Source organism: Penaeus monodon, chromosome 11 (genome assembly GCF_015228065.2).
Source record: "Penaeus monodon isolate SGIC_2016 chromosome 11, NSTDA_Pmon_1, whole genome shotgun sequence".
Taxonomy (NCBI): Eukaryota; Metazoa; Arthropoda; class Malacostraca; order Decapoda; family Penaeidae; genus Penaeus; species Penaeus monodon.
This window is the reverse complement of record NC_051396.1, coordinates 17,707,940-17,730,439: the sequence shown is the minus strand read 5'-3', so window position 1 is coordinate 17,730,439 and position 22,500 is coordinate 17,707,940. Positions and strand designations below refer to the sequence as shown.

General features: G+C 38.7%; 3 protein-coding genes across 3 annotated transcripts in view; 1 reads left to right on the top strand and 2 right to left on the bottom strand.

Annotated features, from left to right (window-relative positions):
- LOC119578478 (gastrula zinc finger protein XlCGF8.2DB-like) overlaps window positions 1–6,401 on the bottom strand; it is a 20,726-nt gene extending 14,325 nt beyond the window's left edge. Inside the window, exon 1 of the mRNA XM_037926055.1 lies at window positions 6,194–6,401. Within this exon, the coding sequence (XP_037781983.1) occupies window positions 6,194–6,401 (208 nt within the window). The remainder of the gene's footprint in view (window positions 1–6,193) is intronic.
- A 6,127-nt stretch (window positions 6,402–12,528) lies between these two features.
- Window positions 12,529–12,984, bottom strand: LOC119578477 (gastrula zinc finger protein XlCGF8.2DB-like). The gene has a single exon (XM_037926054.1). It carries the CDS (start codon window positions 12,982–12,984, stop codon window positions 12,529–12,531), a length of 456 nt encoding a protein of 151 aa, XP_037781982.1.
- Window positions 12,985–20,710: 7,726 nt separating this feature from the next.
- LOC119578356 (gastrula zinc finger protein XlCGF49.1-like) lies at window positions 20,711–21,318 on the top strand. Its single transcript, XM_037925954.1, has one exon. The coding sequence runs from the start codon at window positions 20,711–20,713 to the stop codon at window positions 21,299–21,301; it is 591 nt and encodes a 196-aa protein (XP_037781882.1). The 3' UTR covers window positions 21,302–21,318.
- Window positions 21,319–22,500: the final 1,182 nt, after the last annotated feature.

Below are 22,500 nucleotides of genomic sequence, written 5' to 3'. Positions count from 1 at the left end.
GGGAACTGCCGTCATACAAACACAGATCTCGTTACCTCTGACTATGTCTCGCAAGCTTTCATAATAATCATAAGGGTTTTTTTTTGTGACCCAAAGTACTATTATTAAAAAGTAGTTTTTTTTTTTTTTTTTTTTTAGTAAACTGTTGTATGTGGATTAGCGGAAAGATAATTGGGCGCACTGCTCTATAATTACTGAACAATTACTTTTTCTGCCAGTCAGTGAGTGGGTGTACGTGTGTGTCTGTGTATGTATGAGTGCGTGTTTATATGTACAGAAATAACTAAATCCATCTATTAGTGAGTGATATTACCTATCCTTCCTACTTGCACCGTCAGTGAAGAAGGATTAATGTTTCTCGTTTGCATATCCGAAGCAAAAACTTCCACATTAATATCTCTTCGAAAAGTATGCCCCGTGACCACGCTTGTGGCATCGAGAGAATGCATTAATCAGGAGCGAAAACACGATCATAAGCATTCTCTTCCTTTCCCCTCTTTTTTTCTTTACTTTCCCTCTCTTCTCTCCTCTCCTCTCCTCGCCCCGATTATCCTCTCCTCATCTCGTTTTTTTTCGTTAATCTCACAAGAAATGCAACGAAATCGAGAACAAGTGGAAGGCATCGCAAGTCGACCCACTATCCACTTCATATAAAATCTGTCACATACTAAGGATTTTCATTTTTATTTCGCTAAGCTTTACTACAGACGTCAGTGTTTAGAAAACTATTATATCTTCTTTTCTTTCTTTGTTATCCTTCGTACGCTCAGGATAATCAATTACCTTCTTTGTAGCTGTTCTATAACATGTTAGTTATCGCTGTTATTGTTATTATAACTCTTAGCATTTGTGTCTGTTATCATTTTTACTGTCAGCAGAACCATCGCCGTCATTCAAAATTAGGTCATGTTTGTATTTGCCGAATGAATTATATGATCAAAGCGATTTCTAAAGCGAAAATGATCTATTTTCAACGTATCTTTCACCTCTTAATTTATAATTATGATTCAGTCTCCCCCTCCCCCCCCCCCTCTCTCTCTCTCTCTCTCTCTCTCTCTCTCTCTCTCTCTCTCTCTCTCTCTCTCTCTCTCTCTCTCATGCATCGGCATGTTATCTACATAAGCATAATGTTTGCCTTTTGAACAGCCAAGTAAATACGTTTATTCTATACATCGTATTATGAACTAAATCCGAAAACAAATTCTTCAGCTAGCGTGTTTGTATTTGCCGAATGAAGTATATAAGCAAAAATTATTTATTTTTTTATTTTATCTCCCCCCCCCACCCCTCTCTCTCTCTCTCTCTCTCTCTCTCTCTCTCCTCTCTCTCTCTCTCTCTCTCTCTCTCTCTCTCTCTCTCTCTCTCTCTCTCTCTCTCATGCATCGACATGTTATCTATGTTAGCATAATGTTTGCCTTTTGAACAGCCAAATACGTTTGTTCTATACATCGTATTATGAACTAAATCCGAAAACTAATTCTTCTGTCAGCGGGTCAAAGAGGGATTTAGTTCATCATCGGGAATCAACAGTATCAAAGCACAAAGGGACCCTGAGTATAAACCGAAAATAGGAATGAGTTTCAGCTGGTGCACGCAATTAATCCCGGGCTCTGATGAATGTGATTAAGTTATCCATTATTCCGTTTCGGCCTCGCAGTGCAAACGGGTGACAAGGACGGCTGGTTAGCCAACAGTTCCCGGTGTTTGACGGACTGCAGAATATGGTAATAATAGCAATATGCAAATCATAGGGTTGACAATTTCGCAAAAATGGATAGTTGTGTATATCGGAGGTGAAGTAAAAAGGTTATTAGTTGAAAAGGAACATGGCGTGAAACTATGACACACAGGAATTATCAATTATTGTGTGGCTCGCCCATTCAACCGCATGGATGCTTGACGATCTACATAAAAGTAAGTTTCGTTTCACGTTTTGTTTAGAAGGTGAGGTAAAGGTGATTAGTGGCAAAGAATTTGATTAAAAAAAATACCCGATTAAAGGTCATTTTTCCCGTTATGGCTGGACATAGCAACCCGTCATGAGGAAAGAATGCGCTGGAGTTGGAACTTATTCGATGGCCTGATAGTGACTAAATAATCCTTGTGATCCATTCAAACCGAAGGATTTCTAAGGACTTATTATCTTGGCCATTAGCCTCTCAGTTGCCCATCCTTTTCCATGCTGGTGTCTTCACGGAAGAACAATCAACTGCACTCATCAGTGAGGGAAATAGCGTCGTTATTGAGATTCGTATGCAGATCTGGAAGTCATTGGACAGCAGCTTGAAAGTGAAGGGACTTCCGCAAGATATATTGCCAATGTGTCTAAATCAAATAAATCTAGGCGAATTCCTAGAAGATCACGTATATTCCGGACTGGTATTTCACATGCCAGTCTGTCAACAATGCATATCTGATGAACAAACGAGAGAATGTACGACGATAAGGGAGTTACAGCTGAGTAAATGTCTGTGAGCCTTAGCCTGCCTCATACATGTACTTTCACGTCGCTGGAAGGCCGTTAACCCATAAACACTGCTTCCCAGTCGATCTTTTTTACCAGTACCGCAATTTTTTCCCCTATTTTTGTGTGGCATACAGTGAATTTATTGTTGTTGGCTAGAGGCTGTCTGTTTTTTTCTCTTTCTTCTCTTTCTCTTCCTTTCTCTGCTCTCTCTCTCTCTCTCTCTCTCTCTCTCTCTCTCTCTCTCTCTCTCTCTCTCTCTCTCTCTCTCTCTCTCTCTCTCTCTCTCTCATAGTTTGTTCATGAAATTAAAACTTTAAATCATATACTTGTAAAGTTGCAAATTAGAGAAGCAAACAATTTACAAGAAACATATTGTTATATACATAGTCCTTCATTATCTGTGTCATGGAAACAAAAAGTAATGTAAATGACAAACGTTTATTGTTCTTGCTGTCCGTCGCAAGCCTCTGTGTCCCTAATACTCTGAATATATTACTTTGGCAAGAATTAAATCACTACTGCTTTCGCTTGTATATTCTGGCGATACTGCATGTATAAGTACATTTTGTAGCAGTGGACTCATTATTTAATATTGTTTAAGAGAGTATTGAAAATGCAGTTCTTTTGCATTTGTAATGAGAAGAATCATAAAATTATGTCTTAGTGCGAACACACAAAACTTATGTAAAGTCGACCATTAACTTCCTGAAAGTTAATTTTGCGGAATATGAGTTTTATATGTTGAGGCGCGACGAATATTTACCTCTGATGTATTTCGATTTAAAGCTTCCATTATCTGTTGTTCTAGGAAACTCATTGTATTTTTTGCGTTGCCGGGGAAATCGATTTTTCTTTCTTTTTTGACAATTTTACTACAAGAGAACATAATGCATGAGAAAAACGGAAATCATAACTGAAAACAGAAAAAGAGTAAGAAAAAATGTTTCTAGCGCATGTTAAGAAAACCGAGTTTCCTCACAGTGCCTTATTTCAGGCCGCGTTCCCTCTCCTCAGTGTCACGTGAAAGCTCCCGATATAAGTTCCAGATCAGACACAAAGTCATCAGTTGATTCCGAGATTCCAAGATGTGTCGCAAATCCCATATCATCGCTCGCAAGTCCTTCATGTGCCAAGTGTGCGGCAAAGTGTTCGGCCAAAAGGGCCATCTGATGATTCACATGAATGTCCACGCGGTGGTCAGGCCCTTCGGATGCGACACCTGCGGCAGGCGCTTCACTCAGAAGGGGAACCTCCTTCGACACTCGGTCTTGCACACCAATGAAAAGCCCTTCGGATGCGGCATCTGCTGGAAGTTCTTTGTGCAAAAGGCTCATTTGGTGAAACACGTCGTGGTGCACAGGCAGAGGTTGGCTGCCCTCAAAAGGTGTCGGCGGAGGGAGGCGTCCGAGCGAGGGTCTTCCGCTGAGGCCAAGGAAACCTCCCTCAGGTGCAAGGTCTGTGGTTTACATTTCAGGCGGATTTTCAAATTGATGGAACACCTGAAGGTCCAACATATACTCGGAAGGGAGAGGAAATAGTACGTTAGACACAAGCTACTCGGTATGCCAGTGAAAAAAAATATATATATATAATGTGAAATACCTTTGTTATGAAGGATACTCCACTCCAGTTATATCTTCTAGTCACCTATTGTATGTGGGAGGATAATTGGAAGCAGTGCTCAAGGGTACAGAATAATTAATTCTTCAGCAAATTTAAATTGTGCTAACAAGGAAGCTCAAAGTGGCTTAGCATATTCGCACACTTTTAGCTTATGAAAAAGTACTAATAGAGTATAGTAGAAATTTAATTTTCTGCCTTAAACTAACAGCTGAACACGTACATTAAACACCGGTTGTTTGACTAATAAATCAATCATTCTCCAGAAAGACATTTTATTTCCATTTCCCTCCATTCCTGGTAGTATCAGACGGAATTGGTTAGGGGTGAGGTTTGCAAAGTAGATCAAAAGAGAATCGCACACGAAGGGCAGTCGTATCTTTGATGACCAGTTTCTGCTCGAGCAGCTGTTGTCATGGAAGCAACAATAGTTAGATACTGTAAGGTAATTGGACGTATTAAATAATTAGTTCTACAAGTATACGCAGTAAGGACATTTATAATATTATTTTTAGTGTTTTTTATAATTATGCCGCACCTTTTGCAGAAACTAAATCCATCAGTGAGTGAGTTACCTTTCCCTCCTGTTTGTATCACCAGTGAAGGAGGGTGGTTGCTTGCTAACAATAATGAATCTTTTGAGGCTTTCCGCTCACAGGAATTTATGCTTCTCGTTTGCATATCCGAGGCAAAAACTTCCACGTTAATATCTGTTCGAAAAATGTGCCCCACAAACACGCGTTTGGCATCGAGAGAACGCATTAGTCATAACTGCACAAGTATTCCCCTTAATCTCACGAGAAATGCAACTAACTCGTGACCATGAAGAGATATCTTTACTTAAAATCCGTAACAAATCAAGGGTTTTCTTTGAAAGACTACGAGAATGTAGCTCCTTGTAGCTGTTTTATAGCATGCTTGTTATCGCTATTATTTTGCACGAAGACACAAATGTGTCTATTACTATCATCATTATTGTCGCCAGAAGTATCATCGTTATCCGAAATTATGTAGTGTTTGTATTTCTGGATGAATTATATGATCGACGCGCTTTCTGAAGAGAAAATAATAAATTTTCAACATATCTTCCACATAAAACAAATTACAAACGGGTCGGGAATCAACAGCATCATGTATCGAAGGTGAAGTAAAGATGTTATTAGTTGAAAACAGGAATTATCGGTTATTGTAGGTTGAGGTATTGAGGTTCGCCCATTCAACCGCATGAATGCTTGACGATCTGCATAAACGTAGGTTACGTTTTAGTTTCTGTGTAGAAGGTAAGATGAAGAGGCGATTAGTGGTAAATTATTTGTTTTTTAAAATACCTAATTAAAGGTTATGTTATGGCTAAACATAACCAGCATATGATGATGCTGAGATAATGACATGGAGTTGGAACTTATTCGATGTTCTGTAATCTGAAACTGAAGGATTTTTATTATCATACCCATTAGTCTCTCAAAACAACTTCCTTCTGGCATGAGAGCTTCGTAGAAAATTATTTAAATATAACCTCCCCCAATTATCTTTGTACTAGTCCACACACAATGGCTACCTGGAAAATATAATTAGAGGAGAGTATCCTTTATAACAAAGGTATTTTACAGTAATTGGGTCACAAATAACCCTTATGATTATTTTACGGAAGCTTGCGAGATATAATCAGACATAATTATTGTTGTCTACTATACTCTATTAGTACTTATTCATAAGCTATATGCGTATATGCTAAGCCACTTTGAGCTTCCTTGTTAACACAGAAGATATAACTGGAGTGGAGTATCCTTTATAACGAAAGTATTTCACATTATATATATATTTTTTTCACTGGAATACCGAGTAGCTTGTGTCTAACGTACTATTTCCTCTCCCTTCCGAGTATATGTTGGACCTTCAGGTGTTCCATCAATTTTAAAATCCGCCTGAAATGTAAACCACAGACCTTGCACCTGAGGGAGGTTTCCTTGGCCTCAGAGGAAGACCCTGGCTCGGACGCCTCCCTCCGCCGACACCTTTTGAGGGCAGCCAACCTCTGCCTGTGCACCACGACGTGTTTCACCAAATGAGCCTTTTGCACAAAGAACTTCCTGCAGATGCCGCATTCGAAGGGCTTTTCGTTGGTGTGCAAGACCAAGTGTCGAAGGAGGTTCCCCTTCTGAGTGAAGCGCCTGCCGCAGGTGTCGCATCCGAAGGGCCTGACCTCCGCGTGGACATTCTTGTGAATCATCAGATGGCCCTTTTGGCCGAACACTTTGCCGCACACGAGGCACATGAAGGACTTGCGAGCGATGATATGGGATTTGCGACACATCTTGGAATCTCGGAATCAACTGATGACTTTGTGTCTGATCTGAAACTTATATCGGGAGCTTTCACGTGACCCTGAGGAGAGGGAACGCGGCTTTGAACGAGGCACTGTGAGGGGAACTCGGTCTTGTTAGAAAGAAATCAGCACTCATGATAGATATCTCCGTTATATAATTATATAACGCTATATTTCTAGTAAATTTTTGGCTTCTCTGATTTGCAACTTTACAAGTAGGATTTTAAAGTTTTTATTTCACGAACAAACTATGATTTGTTTAAAGTGTTTGAATGATACTCTAAATGCAATTGTCCAGTAAGTAAATTAAGTTCTGTGAACGGTATAAAAATGAAGGAAACGCCTTTACCTTTTAATACAGAAAAGAAAAATATATTAACACAGCTGGAACTGCCTTCGCTTCAGAATCTCGTCTGTACATCAGATATGCATTGTTGACAGACTGGCATGTGAAATACCAGTCCGGAATATACGTGATCTTCTAGGAATTCGCCTAGAGTTATTTGATTTAGACACATTGGCAATATATCTTGCGGAAGTCCCTTCACTTTCAAGCTGCTGTCCAATGACTTCCAGATCTGCATACGAATTTCAATAACGACGCTATTTCCCTCACTGATGAGTGCAGTTGATTGTTCTTCCGTGAAGTCACCAGCATGGAAAAGGATGGGCAACTGAGAGGCTAATGGCCAGATAATAAGTCCTTACAAATCCTTCAGTTTGAATAGATCACAAGGATTAATTAGTCACTATCAGGCCATCGAATAAGTTCCAACTCCAATGCATTCTCTCAACATTATCATATGACGGGTAGCTATGTTTAGCCATAACATGAAAAATTACCTTTAATTGGGTATTTTTTTAAAATCAAATTCTTTACCATTAATCACCTCTTTACCTCACCTTTTAGACAAAACGTGAAACGAATCCTATAGGCTTTTTTTTGTAAATCGTCAAGCATCCATGCGGTTGAATGGGCGGAGCCACACACAATAATTGATAATTCCTGTGTATCATAGTTTCACGCCATGTTCCTTTTCAACTAATAACCTTTTTACTTCACCTCCGACATATACAACTATCCATTTTTGCGAAATTGGCAACCCTATGATTTGCATATTGCTATTATTACCATATTCTGCAGTCCGTCAAACACCGGGAACTGTTGGCTAACCAGCCGTCCTTGTCACCCGTTTGCACTGCGAGGCCGAAACGGAATAATGGATAACTTAATCACATGCATCAGAGCCCGGGATTAATTGCGTGCACCAGCTGAAACCCATTCCTATTTTCGGTTTATAGTCAGGGTCCCTTTGTGCTTTGATACTGTTGATTCCCGATGATGAACTAAATCTCTCTTTGACCCGCTGACAGAAGAATTAGTTTTCGGATTTAGTTCATAATACGATGCATAGAACAAACGTATTTACTTGGCTGTTCAAAAGGCAAACATTATGCTAACATAGATAACATGTCGATGCATGAGAGAGAGAGAGAGAGAGAGAGAGAGAGAGAGAGAGAGAGAGAGAGATAATATAAACATAAACATAATTGAGAGGTGGAAGATACGTTGAAAATAAATTATTTTTGCTTATGTACTTCAAATAAAAACACAATATAATTTTTTATGACGATGTTGCATCTGTTGACTATAATGATAGTGATAGACACAAATGATAACAATAATGGTGATAATAAACATTCTGCTAATATGGATAACATGTCGATGTATAAATGTGTGTGTGTGTGTGTGTGGTGTGTGTGAGAGAGAGAGAGAGAGAGAGAGAGAGAGAGAGAGAGAGGAGAGAGAGAGAGAGAGAGAGAGAAGAGGAGAAGAGAGAGAGAGAAGAGAAGAGATGAGAGAGGAGAGAGAGAGGAGAGAGAGAGAGAGAACGGCGATGATTCTTCTGTTGACAATAATGATGATATACAATTACACAATTATGATACACAATTGGATGAACAACAATAGTGATAACAAGCATGTCATAAAAAAATCTACAAAGAGGGAAAATTTTGCATCTCATCCTTTACGGTATGAATGATAACATTTTCTTAGAATTTTTAAGATAAAGAAAAGAGAGAAAAAAATAATTCTTAATTTGGGACGGGATACCAGTGAAGATCTCTCTTCCTCATGTTCTCGACTTTTTTGTGAGATTAAGGAGAATTCTTGTGCAGTTATGATTTATGCGTTCTCTCGAATCGCGCGATTGTGGGGCACATTTTTCGAAGAGATATTAACGTGGAAGTTTCTGCCTCGGATATGCAAACGAGAAACATAAATCCCTGTGAGCGGAAAGACTCACAAGATTCGTTATTGTTAGCAGGCAATCATCCTTCTTCACTGATGATACAGACAGGAAGGAAGGGGAATATCACTCACTAATTGATGGATTTAGTTTCTGCAAAAAGTGCGGCATACTTATAAAGTCATACACACGCACAGAACTGATTATTCAATAATCTTGAGCAGTGCGTCCAAATACCTTACAGCAGCTACCTAAAAACGTGATTGGAATACACTTAACAATAGTATTAAGATTATTGCAGAAGCTTCCGCGTTATGGTCGTAACAAGATCTATATTTGTTTCCATGACAACAGTTGTTCGATCAGAAACTGGTCATCAAAGATACGAACTTCAAACCTGTTATGATACGATTGCTTGATGAAACTCTCTTTTGATCTCCTTCACGACCCCCGCGAGGAATGCAGGGAATGGAAAAAAGAATGTCTTTCTGATCGTAGATACTTACTATATGTATGTAATGAAAATGACGGTTTCTTAGTTCATTTATTAAATCCTAATTTACTAGCCAAACAACCTGTGTTTCACGTGTGTTAAACGTCACGTTTCGTCACCCTTTCCCTTCCGAGAATCAGCTTGAAAATCCGCCTGAACTGCAATCCGCAGACCTCGCACCTGAGGGAGGTCTCCTTGGCTTCAGCGGAAGACCCTCGCTCGGACGCCTCCCTCTGCCGACAGCCTCTGCCAGTGCACACGACGTGTTTCACCGACTGGCATTCTTGTGAATCATCACATGGCCCTTTTGGTAGACCATGCGGTACGCATGGCACCTAAAAGACTTTTGGGGGGTGGTATGGGATTTGTGACTCATCCTGATATCTAATGACTTTCAAATAAAGAGAGAATGGTGTTTAATATACTGAATCAATTTTTTATTTTTTTAAATTCTGGTTTCTGCTTTTTCTTTCTCGTGCATCAAGATCTCTTGTAGTAAAACTGCAAAAAAACTAGTGTATCGCATTGCAGAGTATTAGGGACACAATAACAATGTTTATAATTATCACAGGCCCTTGCGACGTACAGCCAGAACAATCCAGATTTGATATTTCAGTTTCTTTTCGTTTCCATGACGCTCATTATGAAGGACTCTGTCTCTACATGTAATATATTTACACTTAATGTATCTAGTAAGTGATTTGCTTCTCTGATTTGCAACAGTTTTAATTACACAAATAGACTATTATCTGTGTATGATACTCTACCTGCAATTGTCCATTAAGTATATGAAGTTCTGTGCACGTAAATTGATAGGCTGGATTACCACCTTTACCTTTCGATACTGATAACAAATATATATCAATGTCACACATGAATAGATTGTGTTTCAACAGCTAAAAGATTCCTTTAATTTATCATGGTCCTTATTTATACTAACCTACATCAGGATAAATTATGTTGTACGCGATTAGCAGTTGTATTGTCAGTATCGATTAAAGCAGTTTTTTTTCCTTTATCTAGAGAAAAAATAAAACAAACAGCCTTTAGCTAATAACAATACATCCCGTGTGTCACACACCATGTATTAAAGCGCAAATGGAAAACACATCACAGTACAGGTAAAAATTACGAGCCCTACCAGCAACATGGAGTCAATAAACATGGGGGAAATTCACCATGAATGGTTTACTCAGATCCGAATCCCCGTCTGGCATTTCCAAACGATTCAAGGTCATAATTAATGGTATAAGGAACAAGCCAGGTCACTGGGGTTAGGTGACGCTATAACTCCAGTACGAGAGATAGTTTGTTTTTCATATGCTGCATTTTGATCCTCGTTAGTAATCCAAATTTGATCGAAAAAATCTTTGCATGATGTTGACTTTGTTACAGTCATGCATTATTTCTGTTTCTAGGCATGGTGTTAGTACAGTTGGCTAGTGTATGAAAAATAATTCCCCTATAGCTAATTATTATTGGGATGACGGACCGGCCATCGGATGAATAGATTTTATAAACACCTCATCTATATATGTATATATACAATATATATATATACATATATATACAGAACAGCGTATGTATATATATGTTTATGTTTATATATACACATGTGCGTGTATACACACACACACATGTGTGTGTGTGTGTGTGTGCGTATATATATATATATATATATATATATATATATATATATATATATAATACATATATACACACACATGTGCGTGTGTGTGATTATATATATATGTGTGTACACACACACACACACACACACACACACACACACACACACACACACACACACACACACACACACACACACACACACACACAACATACACATACACATACACACACACACACACACACACACACACACACGCACACACACAAACACACACACACATAATATATACACACATATATATATATATATATATATATATATATATATATATATATATATATATATATATACACACACACACACACGCAAACACACACAACACACACACACATAATATATACACATGTGCATATATGCACATGTGTATATATTATGAAATAAACCCTGCTTTGATTTATTTTAATCAAATGAAGGACTTACATAAAAAAATATCTTCGTATCAAGGTTGCTGTTACGAACCACCTCCTTTGGGATCCAATGGTTTCCACGTTGTATTAAACGCGACAGATTTATTCAGCGCGAGTCTTTAGCTTTAGGTTTGTTTTGGGCCACCGTTATATCGTTCAATTATTTGTTCATTTGTTTAATTATCTCTATCTTTATGTGTCCACTTATTTGTTTATTTACTTGTACATTTATCTACTTATGTATCTATTTTAGATGAAAGTAATTGATTTGGTCTAGGGAGGCTACCATTATCATTCCGCCATTTTCCATAATGACGAAAATCGCTCTCGTGCCTCTAAATGCAGGAACAGATCATTTCGCATTTACTTCACTGAATGCGGACTATCATAAAGTAATTGAATTTACTCGCTTTCATACTATAATGCATTCGATAAAATCACTTAAATCGAAAATGATGTTGCAATAAAACTTGAGGTCCAATATTGGGTTTTATTGCTCGAGTAATATCTGTTTAGCTTTTCTGAAGATGTGGTTTAATTACACGTGTCTGTTGCATCGAAATCTGATCGGAATTGAGTAATGGAATGATTTCATTGCATTTGATCAAGGTATGGCTGAAGGCATAATTTGGCATTCATTATTCAAACTCCTTTCTTATGCAACAGGAAAAATATTCCCGAACATTTAAGTTTTCACCAGTGTAAGGTGATTTGTGATACTCAGATTTTCTACGAAGTTCTTAAGCCGTAAAGATGATCATGATAATAGAACACAAGGATTAGTCACTCTCAGGCTATCAAATACCCTCCAAACTCAATAGCTTTCCCTCAGCACCATCATATGACGGGTGGTTCGCTTCGTTGAAGACACGTAGCTGTCTGCGTGATCAAGATAACAATCACCCCTTTCAACGTAACATTTCGCTGAGCTAAATACGGTTATTTTAATGGAGGAAATGAAATTTTTACCATACTATATATTTTTTCATGAGCTAAAAGCGTGCGAATATGCTTTCGCCATTTTGAGCTTCCTTGTTAACAAAATCTAGACTATATAATTGGATTAGAGTATCCTTTACTGAATTTCACACACTGATGATTATTTTACAGAAACCTGCGAGTCATAGTTAGAAATAATTATTCTATATTCTACTTATTATTTATATGTATACTTATACATAAAGGTTGAATTGTGTGGGTGAAAGTGGTTGATAAATTGAAATCTATTATATTTAATCATTTTTACACTGGCTAATCAACTAGCTTCTGTCTAGCGCACTATTTCCCTTCCGAGAATATGTTGGACCTTCAGGTGTTCCATCAATTTGAAAATTCGCCTGAACTGTAATCCGCAGACCTTGCACCTGAGGGAGGTTTCCTTGGCCTCAGAGGAAGACCCTCGCTCGGACGCCTCCCTCCGCCGACACCTTTTAAGGGCAGCCAGCCTCTGCCTGTGCACCACGACGTGTTTCACCAAATGAGCCTTTTGCACAAAGAACTTCCTGCAGATGCCGCATCCGAAGGGCTTTTCGTTGATGTGCAAGACCGAGTGCCGAAGGAGGTTCCCCTTTTGAGTGAAGCGCCTGCCGCAGGTGTCGCATCCGAAGGGCCTGACCACCGCGTGGACATTCATGTGAATCATCAGATGGCCCTTTTGGCCGAACACTTTGCCGCACACATGACACCTGAACGACCTTTCGGCGGTGGCATGGGATTTGCAACTCATCCTGGAATCTCAGAACCAACTGATGACTTTGTGGCTGATCTGAAAGCTATATAGAGAACTTTCACGTGACCCTGAGGAGTGGGAACGCGGCTTTGAACAAGGCACTGTGAGGGGAACTCGGTCTTGTTAGAAAAAAGTCATCATTCATAATAGATATTCCTTCCCATACAAAGAGAGAGAGAGAGAATTGGGTTTAGAATGCTGAAGCAAAGTTTTTATTTAGCCTTGCGTGAGAATATTTTAGAGCTACTCTTCCTCTGTTTTTCAATTATGGTTTCTGCGTTTTTTCATGCACCATGTTCCTTTGTAGTATAATTGCCAAAAGGGGGAAAATGATTCGACAGTGTATCATATTTCACCGGCAGTGCAAAAATAACAATGGGTTTCCTAGAACAATATATCATGGAAGTTTTAAACCTATATATATCACTCAAAATATATGTTTCGCGTGTTCATGCCAACACAAGATGTTATGATTGCTCTCATTACAACGGCAGAAGAAATACATTTTCAATACTCTATTAAACAGAATTCAATAATGAGTCCTCTACGACATAATGTACCTATACATGCACTATCCCCAGCATATATAGTTGAAAACAGTAATAGTTTAATTCTTGCCATAGTAATATATACAGAGTATTAGGGACACAGTTACAATGTTTATAATCATCACAGAGGCTTGCGACGTACAACCAGAGCAATAAAGATTTGACATTTACATTACCTTTTGTTTCCATGACGCAGAGTGTGAAGGGCTCTGTACATACGCTATATTTCTAGTAAATTGCTTATTTACCGCTCCCGGGAATTTATGTTTCTCGTTTGCATATCCGAGACAAAAACCCATTCCTATTTTTAGTTTATACGCAGGGTCTCTTTGTGCTTTGATTCCCAAACATTCTGCTAATATAGATAACATGTCGATGTATAAATGTGTGTGTGTGTGTGTGTGTGTGTGTGTGTGAGAGAGAGAGAGAGAGAGAGAGAGAGAGAGAGAGAGAGAGAGAGAGAGAGAGAGAGAGAGAGAGAGAGAGAGAGAGAGGAACTCGAGCCAACAACAATAAAATCATGGTAAACCACACACCATGTAAATAACAACCCTTCCTGACCAGGACTCGAACCTAGGTCACTCCGGGTATGAAACCGGAGGCCAGTGCTAAACCAAGGGAGGGTTGTTATTTATTGATATCAATGCGGCATTGCATTATTCCATCTTTCATAAATATACCTCAGGACATCTGACTTAGGATTTGAATTGCTAAATCAATTTCCACCGAGTGCCCACGGGGAGTGTGTGTAAAACTTCGCTATCATTACTCAAGTATCAGTAGATAGGTAACGTCTATGGAGCCAGTGAGATCCTAGTTGCACACTCCTTTTAATGGGTCATGTGGCATGGTTGGTTTAGCACTGGCCTCCGGTTTCATACCCGGAGTGACCTAGGTTCGAGTCCTGGTCAGGGAGGGTTGTTATTTATTGATATCATTGCGGCATTGCATTATTCCATCTTTCACACACCATGTATTGGTGGGGGAAAAGCAGTGCGGGTAAAAGGGCGAGAGTCCACCGGGAAGTGTCTATGTGATGCTCTCTCCCTCAGTGATGAGTGCAATTGATTCTTACTCCGTGAAGTCAGCATGGAAAAGGATGAGCTCTTCCTCTCATGGTGAACACACACACACACACACACACACACACACACACACACACACACACACACACACACACACACACACACACACACACACACGCACACACACACACACACACACACACACACACACACACACACACCCACACACACCACACACACAACACACACACACACCCCACACACACACACACACACACACACACACCACATACACACACAACACACACACACACACACACACACACACACACACACACACACGCACGCACACACATACACACACGCACACACACATTTATGGGGGGAGGTTATGTGTGTATCTCTTAATAATTTAGATAATTTTTTACGAAGTTTACATGCCAGAAGGAAGTTGGTTTGATCCTGAGAGACTATGCGTATGATGATAAAAATCCTTACAAATCCTTCAGTTTGAATAGATCACAAGGAGTAATTAGTCATTATCAGGCCATCGAATAAGTTCCAACTGCATGGCATTATCTCAGCATCATCATATGACGGGTAGCTATGTTAGCCATGACATGAAAAATGACCTTTAATTAGGTATTAAAAACAAGTAATTTGCCACTAATCACCTTCTACACAAAAACTGGAACGAAACCTACGTTTATGCAGATCGTCAAGCATTCATGCGGTTGAATGGGCGAACCACCTACAATAACTGATCATTCCTGTATATCGTAGTTTCTAGCCATGCTCCTTTTCAACTAATCACATCTTTACTTCACCTTCGATATATGATGCTGTTGATTCCCGATAAAGAGCCAAATCCCTCTTTGACCCGTTTTAAAATTATTTTCGGATTTAGCATAACCATATCTATGTGACAGTTCAAAAGGCTAAAATTCTGTTAATTTAGATAACATGTTCATATATGAGAGAGAGAGACAGAAAGAGAAACTTTCTATATGCTGTTTCCCTCACTCATTATTGAGATTCCTATGCATATCTAGAAGTCATTGGACAGCAGCTTGAAAGTGAAGGGACTTCCGCAAGATATATTGCCAATGTGTCTAAATCAAATAAATCTAGGCGAATTCCTAGAAGATAGAAGATCACGTGTATTCCGGACTGGTATTTCACATGTCAGTCTATCAATAATGCATATCTGATGCGCAAACGAGATTTTGAAGAGAAGGAAGTTCCGGCTGAGAAAAAATTTAAGTTAGTGTAATAAATAGACTCATAAACATAGGAATATTCAACATGAATGGTATGCTAGGATTCGAACACCTATTCCTATGTATATGAGTTTATTTATTACACTTAAGTTAGCCTGTGTCATCAACGTGTACCGCCATGTCTCTTTTACCTGTACTGTAACTTTTTTCCTTTTTTGCCCGAAAGGAAAAACGGGCTTTCCTCGATACTGACAATGCTACGGCTAATCGTGTAAAGATACTTTAATCCTGATGTAGGTTAATATAAATAAGGACCATGACAAATTAAAGGGAATCTTTTAGTTGTTGAAACACAATCTATTCGTAAACACGATCGGAACCTATAAACGACTTCCCGGGAAGCGACATGTGTGACATTGATATATATTTCTTGTCAATATCGAAAGGTAAAGGTAAATCCAGCCATTCAGTTTACGCGCACAGAACTTCATGTACTTAATGGACACTTAGAGTATCATTCACGCTTTTTACACAGATCATAGTCTATTTGTGTAATTAAAACATCAGATCATATGTCTGTTGCATTTCAGAGAAGCAAATAACTTACTAGAAATATAGTCCTTCATAATCAGCGTCAGGAAACGAAAAGAAATGAAAATATCAAATTTGTGTTAATTATAAATATTGTTATTGTGTCCCTAATACTCTGTAATTATTTTTTCTCCCTTATTTTGAAAATTTACTACAAGAGATTTTGATGACGAGAAAGAGAAATGCAGAAGCCAGAATTAAAGTACATAGAGAGGAGAAGAGTAGGTGTTTATAGCCGGCAATCTAGGATTCTCACGAAAAGCTAAGAACGAAATAAAGTATATTAAACATTAAGTATATTAAACACCATTCTCTCTTTATTTGAAAGTCATTAGATTCCAGGATGAAACGCAAATACCATAACCCAAAGGTCCTTCATGTGCCACGGCCAAAAGGGACACGCGGAGGTCACGCCCTTCGGATGCGACACCTGCGGAAGGCGCTTCACTCAAAAGGGGGAACCTCCTTCAGCACTCGCTCTTACACACCAACGAAAAGCCCTTCGGATGCGGCATCTGTAGGAGGTTCTTCGTGCAAAAGGCTCATTTGGTGAAACACGTCGTGGTGCACAGGCAGAGGCTGGCTGCCCTCAAAAGGTGTCGGCGGAGGGAGGCGTCCGAGCGAGGGTCTTCCGCTGAGGCCAAGGAAACCTCCCTCAGGTGCAAGGTCTGCGGTTTACAGTTCAGGCGGATTTTCAAATTGATGGAACACCTGAAGGTCTAGCATATTCTCAGAAGGGAAAGAGTGACGAAACGCAATGTTTAACACACGTGAAACACAAGTTGCTTTGGCTAGTAAATTTAATAAATTACCTAATAAACCGTCAGTTTCATTATATTCATAGAGTAAGTAGCTACCGTCAGAAAGACGTTGATTTCCATTCCCTTCATTCCTCGCGAGGTTCGTGAAGTAGATCAAAAGAGAATTTCACTGATTAACCATGTCATAGCTTCCTTGAAGTTCGTATCTTTTATGGCCAGTTGTCATGGAAACAAATGAAGATCTTGTTACGACCATGCCGCGCAAGCTTCTGTAATAATCCTAATACTATTTTAAATATATTTCATTTTTTTCTGGTAGCTTATATAAAGTAATTGGACACACTGCTCAAGAGTATTGAATAATTAGATTTGTGGTGTGTGTGTCTCTTTATAAGTATGTCGCACTTTTTGCAGGAACTAACTCCATCCATTGAGTGTTAGTGAGTCCTCCTGTTTGTTTCACCAGTGAAGGAGGAGGATTGCCTGCTAACAGTAACGAATCTTTTGAGTCTTTCCGCTCACAGGAATTTATGTTTCTCGTTTGCATATCCGAGGCAGAAGCTTCCACGTTAATATCTCTTCGAAAAATGTGCCCCACAATCGCGCGTTTGGCATCGAAAGAACGAATAATTCATAACTATTCAAGTATTCCCTTTGATCTCACAAGAAATGAAACTAAGTCGAGAGCATGAGGAAGAGAGATCTTTACTTAAAAACCGTCACAGATTAAGGATTTTCATTTTTCTTTCTTGTCGTTATCCTATAAACTCTAAGGAAATGTTATCATTCATAGCGTAAACGATGAGATGCTTAATTTTCCCTCTTTGTAGCTTTTTTATAACATGCTTGTTATCGCTATTATTGTTCATATAATTATCATTTGTCTCTATTGCTATCATCGTTATTGTCAATAGAACGATCATCGTCATTCAAAATTATATCGTTTTAATTTCCCGAATTAATTATGTGATCGCAGCAATTTCTAAATCGAAAATAGTTTATTTTCAACGTATCCTCCACCTCGTAACTCATAATTCTCCCTCGCTGTGTCTGTCTGTCTGTCTGCATCTCTCTCTCTCTCTCTCTCTCTCTCTCTCTCTCTCTCTCTCTCTCTCTCTCTCTCTCTCTCTCTCTCTCTCTTTCTAGCTCACTCTCTCACTCATGCATCACTCTCTCACTCATGCGTGTGTGTGTGTCTATCTATATCTCAATCTCTCTCTCTCTCTCTCTCTCTCTCTCTCTCTCTCTCTCTCTCTCTCTCTCTCTCTCTCTCTCTCTTTCTAGCTCACTCTCTCACTCATGCATCATGTTATCTATGTTAGCAGAATGTTTGCCTTTTGAACAGTCACGTAAATACATTTATTTCTATACATTGTATTATGAACTAAATCCAAAACTAATTCTTCTGCCAGCGGGTCAACGAGGGATTTAGTCCATCATCAGGGATCAACAGCACAAAGGGACCCTGCGTATAAACCGAAAATAGGAATGGGTTTCAGCTGGTGTACGCAATTAATCCTGGGCTTTGGTGTAAGTGATTAAATTGTCCATTATTCCGTTTCGACCTCGCAGTGCAAGGGGGGTGGCAAGGATGGCTGGGTAGCATCACCAACCGCACGGGGTGTTTGGTGTCGTAAGGTGAAGGTGGTGTAAAGAGGTGATTAGCTGCAGTAAGTTCTTCGTTGCAAAAGGCTCATTTGGTGAAACACGTCGTTGTGCACAGGCAGGGGCTGGCTGCTCTCAAAAGGTGTCGGCGGAGGGAGGCGTCCGGGCGAGGGTCTTCCGCTGAGGCCAAGGAAACCTCCCTCAGGTGCAAGGTCCAGCATATTCTCGGAAGGGAAGGGAAATAACCACGAAATAGAACTTTGTGGTAAATGCATTAGACGCAAGCTAGTTGTTATACCAGTTGAAGAGGATTGAATAGAATTAAATTCAAGCAAGTATTTTTATACAGAACAGAAATTACCCTTCATGAAAATCCCTTATGTTCCGGTATGATATATAATATTAAAAGTAACGTAACAATACCGGGCTCTTACACTGTAATAATCACAACTAAAGGCATCGTTTTTTAACGCTAATCTAGTGTCTAAATCCATGAAAATTGGAAAATGAAGTTAAAATTTGCTTTAACATTAATCCCATATTTTTGTCTATATAATATTAAAAGTAACGTAACAATAAAAAATATGTATTTTTATACAGAAGAGAAATTACCCTTCATGTAAATCCTTTATGTTTCTGTATGATATATAATATTAAAAGTAACGTAACAATACCGGGCTCTTACACTGTAATAATAATCATTAAAATTATTATTATTATTATTTAATGTTATTATCATAATATCTATTTGAAAGATAACTTAGACATGTAATTGCAGTTTCATAATATTTTGTTAAAGTTACAAATCTGGTGCTGTCATGTGAACTTCCTTTGTAAATGTATTTTTAACGTTAGTCTGCAACAAATATTTCTTAGACAAAGAGAGATAGAAACAGCAAAGTACTGAGCCCTATAGTTGTCTACATCATAACCAAATACATCGTTTTTTAACGCAAATCTAGTGTCTAAATCCATGAAAATTGGAAAATGGAATTAAAATTTGCTTTAACATTAATCCCATATTTTCGAAATATGCTCTCTTCTGTCCTTCAATGTAAGAATGGAACAGACCTTTTACTTTTCTTAGCGGAGTGTCTCCATAATAGTTAATGATATTTTACATAAAACCTGCTTTATAATTAATATTTCTGAATAAAAACTGCATTTTGATGTTTAGATATAAAGCCTAAAATCGTTTTTTTACGTTTGTATACATATAATGATACTGTTGAGGAAACATGTACTGTATAATTATTACATTGTGCAGGTTTTGACTGTTCGAATAATTATAGAATAACTTGTTGCGTATACATTACAATGACAGTAAATGCAACTCAAAATATTGTTAGGTTATATAAAAAAATACACGGATATCTATTTACATTCATTCTCACGAAAGGTTAAAAATAGAATGAAAACATGTTTTAACATAAGACATATATTTCAGAAAATAGGATTCATTGTAAATGTGTCTCATTCATGTTCTGTCAGTACTCAAAATAAAGTCAATTTACATTATGGGCTCACTGTTAAATCTAAATACGGACTTTTTAACAGTGAATACCTAACTAAATGTTGATTTTGAACATACAGTCTTTATATATATTAACAATACATTGTTATTTTAGCTGTATATTGGTAACCTTTTTCCAGTATCACAACAAGGGAGGATAATTCAACCACTGGATAATGCGAAGATAATATTCATCGAAATTATTTGTTGAAAACGAAAGTAAAACAATCATAGTAATATGGAACGCGACGTAATAAGTGTATAGATAAAATTGTGATGATTTTGATTCCAAATTGGCCTCGTTCCCCTTTACCTCAAACCACACGCAACCGCATGATGAAATCCATCCTGTGTTCCCTGCTAATACTTGGGTCAGGTACAAATTTATAAAAACACGTTCTCCATACAAGCTTGAGATCATATAAGTAAACCATCTATTAGAATTTGCGTCCCTTACGAGATGAGCCCCAAAGCGCATAAGTCATACAAGTGCGAGGCATGCGGCAAAGTGTTCGGACGGAAAGACAACTTGATGGTCCACAAGAATGTACACGAGGGGTTGAAACCGTTCGAATGCGACATCTGCGGCAAAGCATTCGGACGAAAGGACAACTTAAAGGCTCACTTGTCTGTACACACGGTGGTGAAAGCGTATGGGTGCCACACCTGCGGCAAAGTGTTTGGACGAAAGAGCACCCTCCTGAATCACATGAGTATACACTCGAAGGTGAAACTGTTCGGCTGCGGCACCTGTGGCAAGCGCTTCGGTCGAAAAGGCCACCTAGATCTGCATTCGCTGACACACACCAAAGAAAAGCCCTTTGAATGTGATGCCTGCGGCAGGCGCTTCAGTCAGAAGGGGAACCTCCTTCGGCACTCGCTCTTACACTCCAACGAAAAGCCCTTCGGATGCGGCATCTGCAGGAAGTTCTTCGTGCAAAAGGCTCATTTGGTGAGACATGTCGTGGTGCACAGGCAGAGGCTGGCTACTGTTAAGAGGTCTCTGCGGAGGGAGGCTTTCCAGGGTCTTCTGGCAGAGATGACTACATGAGAAGTATACACTGAATGGGGCGGAATGGTAATAAAAACGAATGAAAGACATTATATCTTAATAGACCTAGTTACATGATTTTACTACGGAAATAGCAAACTCTACAGGTCCAATATTCAACCTATTCGACAACTCAACAACCCTAGAACAGAATAGACAAGTATTAGTAACCCAACTAGACCGCATTCTCTTTAAAACAAGTATTAAACTACCGATGAACTTCATTATTTTCATGAGAAGTTTCGGTGGAAAGAGATGATTTGAGCTGCATGCGCTTGCTTACACGAATGTAAATCTCTTCGGGTGCAGTATCTGCGGCAGGCGCTTCAGTCAGAATGGAAAACGGCATTCGCTTGTGCATCAAGGGAAGCACGAAAGTATTATTTGTATCTGCATATCTTCAATTATGAATTAACTTCTTCGCCAGTGTCTCTTTAGCTTTTCCTTCAGAATACGAATAATCACACAACATATGCATCACGTACTTCTGCTGGAACATAATTAGTAAAGACATCCTCTGATTAATTCAAGCTTGAACTGACTCCAACACGCAGCTTAAAAACTATAGTATTGGCCTCACATTTCCCATGCGGGGAAGATAATTAAATTTCTCAGAATGAAAGAGAAATATATTACGTAAAGGAGGTTGTGCATATATCTCCTGAATATGAAAGACACTCTTTCTCTGATGTACATATTGTTAATGGTTTACATAAAATACATTTGTTCTCTCTCTTTACCGCCTCAAGCCATACATCAATATTTATAGTAGGAATAGTATTGTTTGTGAGTTAATTCTTTAGTCCACATATAGATTCTTGTTAGATAGTGTTAGCCTAAGAAAAGCGAAAATGCATTTCTGTGTCACGTGTGTTTTATGCGTTATGGCGCAACGAATATTTGCCCATTAGCAATATCGAATTTGAACTTAAATTATTTATCTTTTATGATAAATCGCTATTTGCATCTCACGTGGAAATGGTTTAAATAAGGTGTAACGTTAAGCATTAATTCCTTTGCTCGCATTTAAATATATGGTGCCTTACATCAGCTGATGAAGACAATTAGAATAAAGAACGATGATATGTATTTATATTTAATGCGAATGCGCATTTCGTTCAGGACGAAACACAATTAAGTGTAACAATTGAATAATTGATTGTGCAAATACAAGCAACCGAGGTACCCTTTACCACAAA